Source organism: Kryptolebias marmoratus, unplaced genomic scaffold, assembly GCF_001649575.2.
Source record: "Kryptolebias marmoratus isolate JLee-2015 unplaced genomic scaffold, ASM164957v2 Scaffold58, whole genome shotgun sequence".
NCBI classification, from domain to species: Eukaryota; Metazoa; Chordata; class Actinopteri; order Cyprinodontiformes; family Rivulidae; genus Kryptolebias; species Kryptolebias marmoratus.
The window spans coordinates 40,966-42,410 of NW_023665792.1; the positions used below are offsets into that span (position 1 = coordinate 40,966).

The window sequence follows — 1,445 nt, forward strand, 5'->3', positions numbered from 1 at the left end:
TCCTTCTCCCGTCCTTCTCCCGTCCTTCTCCCATCCTTCTCCCGTCCTTCTCCCGTCCTTCTCCCGTCCTTCTCCTGTCCTTCTCCTGTCCTTAGCTTAGCCTGTCTCCTGTCTGTGTTTCAGCTCTCAAAAGTTCCAGTCTCATCCTGTGAGAGACAGAAAGACTGCCAATCCTGTCTGTCCATCAGAGACCCATACTGCGGCTGGTGTGTCCTGGAAGGAAGGTTGGTCTGCGTATCTGTCTGTCCATTTTTGTCTCAGTTCATCTTTAATCTAAACTTTTATTTTAACTTCCTGTTTTCAGGTCTGTTTGTACTGATCGTAGATATAGATCAATTATTGATCAGTTATTTATTGCTAATGTTGATAGGTGTTCCCGTAAACATCAGTGTCAGCGCCACCTGCTGGGCAACCATTGGATTTGGAGCTTTGAACCAACCACTCAGTGTGCTACAGTGCAGGCCCTGCAGCCAGCCAATCAGAGCAAAGTGGAGCAGACACAGGTGTTGATTATTTAGCAGTGATTGTATTTGGATCACTTATTGGCTCTAAAACTGGGATGAAACCACCTCAGAATCATCTGTGTTTTTAAGGTAACACTGTCAGTCGTCCAGCTTCCTGCCCTCCAAGATGTGGAGTCTCTTTCCTGCGTCTTCGGGCACCTCCCACCGCAGCCTGCTGTTGTCATGGGAACCAGTGTCACATGCCAATCACCTGCACCAGAGCTTCTCCCGAACCTGCCAACAGGAAGTGGTGAGTAGACAACATTTCTGCAGGATTCTTTTGTGTTCCAGACCCCCTGCTGAGTGATGTGTGTCTCTGCAGATCACATGGTGCTGCCGTTGTCTCTGATGTTTGGTCATGTGACCGTCACCACAGGAAACATGACTTTCTACGAGTGTGGAGCTGTGGGCCGACTCAACCAGACTTCCCAGTAAGACTTCCAGTCAGAGGATGGATGGTTGATGTTATTGTAATGTTTTGTCAGAACAACAGAGATGAAACTATAAAAAATGTCCAAAAAGAAAAAGAAGTTAAATAATAATAACTAAAACATTCCTTCAGAAATGTTGAAGCATTCCGACATCCAACAACTTTCTCCTCCAAAGATCAACAGGAATTCAGTACTTTCTTTGCAATAATCTAAGCTGTGATAGAGCCAGACTCTTAATTTGAAGAGTATCAATGAGCTTTAATTTGAAATTCAATTCAGTTTATTTATACAGGACCATTTACTAAGACTTATCTCAGGTCTGGGTTCAAAAACATTTCATAAATATCAGAAGCCAGTTAGGAAAAGGAAAAGCAGCAACTTCAGTCTCTCATCCTGAGCAGCACAGAGGTGACAGTGGGAAGAACTCCCTTTTAAAGGAAGAAACCTCCAGCAGAACCAGAACCAGAACCAGAAGTTTAGAGCTCCAACAGGTCCGGGTTTAGAGCTCCAA

General features: G+C 44.7%; 1 protein-coding gene across 2 annotated transcripts in view; it reads left to right on the forward strand.

Moving 5' to 3' along the window:
• The window catches only part of LOC108229077 (plexin-B1-like), a 30,460-nt gene extending 29,236 nt beyond the window's left edge, over positions 1–1,224 (forward strand). The window contains exons 7-10 of one of the 2 annotated variants that reach the window (XM_037974451.1): positions 124–224; positions 371–503; positions 594–753; positions 826–1,221. In XM_037974451.1, the coding sequence (XP_037830379.1) occupies positions 124–224; positions 371–503; positions 594–753; positions 826–938 (507 nt within the window). In that variant the 3' untranslated portion in view covers positions 939–1,221. Of the gene's footprint in view, positions 1–123; positions 225–370; positions 504–593; positions 754–825 lie in introns of both variants that reach the window. The other variant, XM_037974452.1, reaches the window with a different exon arrangement.
• The last annotated feature ends 221 nt before the right edge of the window (positions 1,225–1,445 follow it).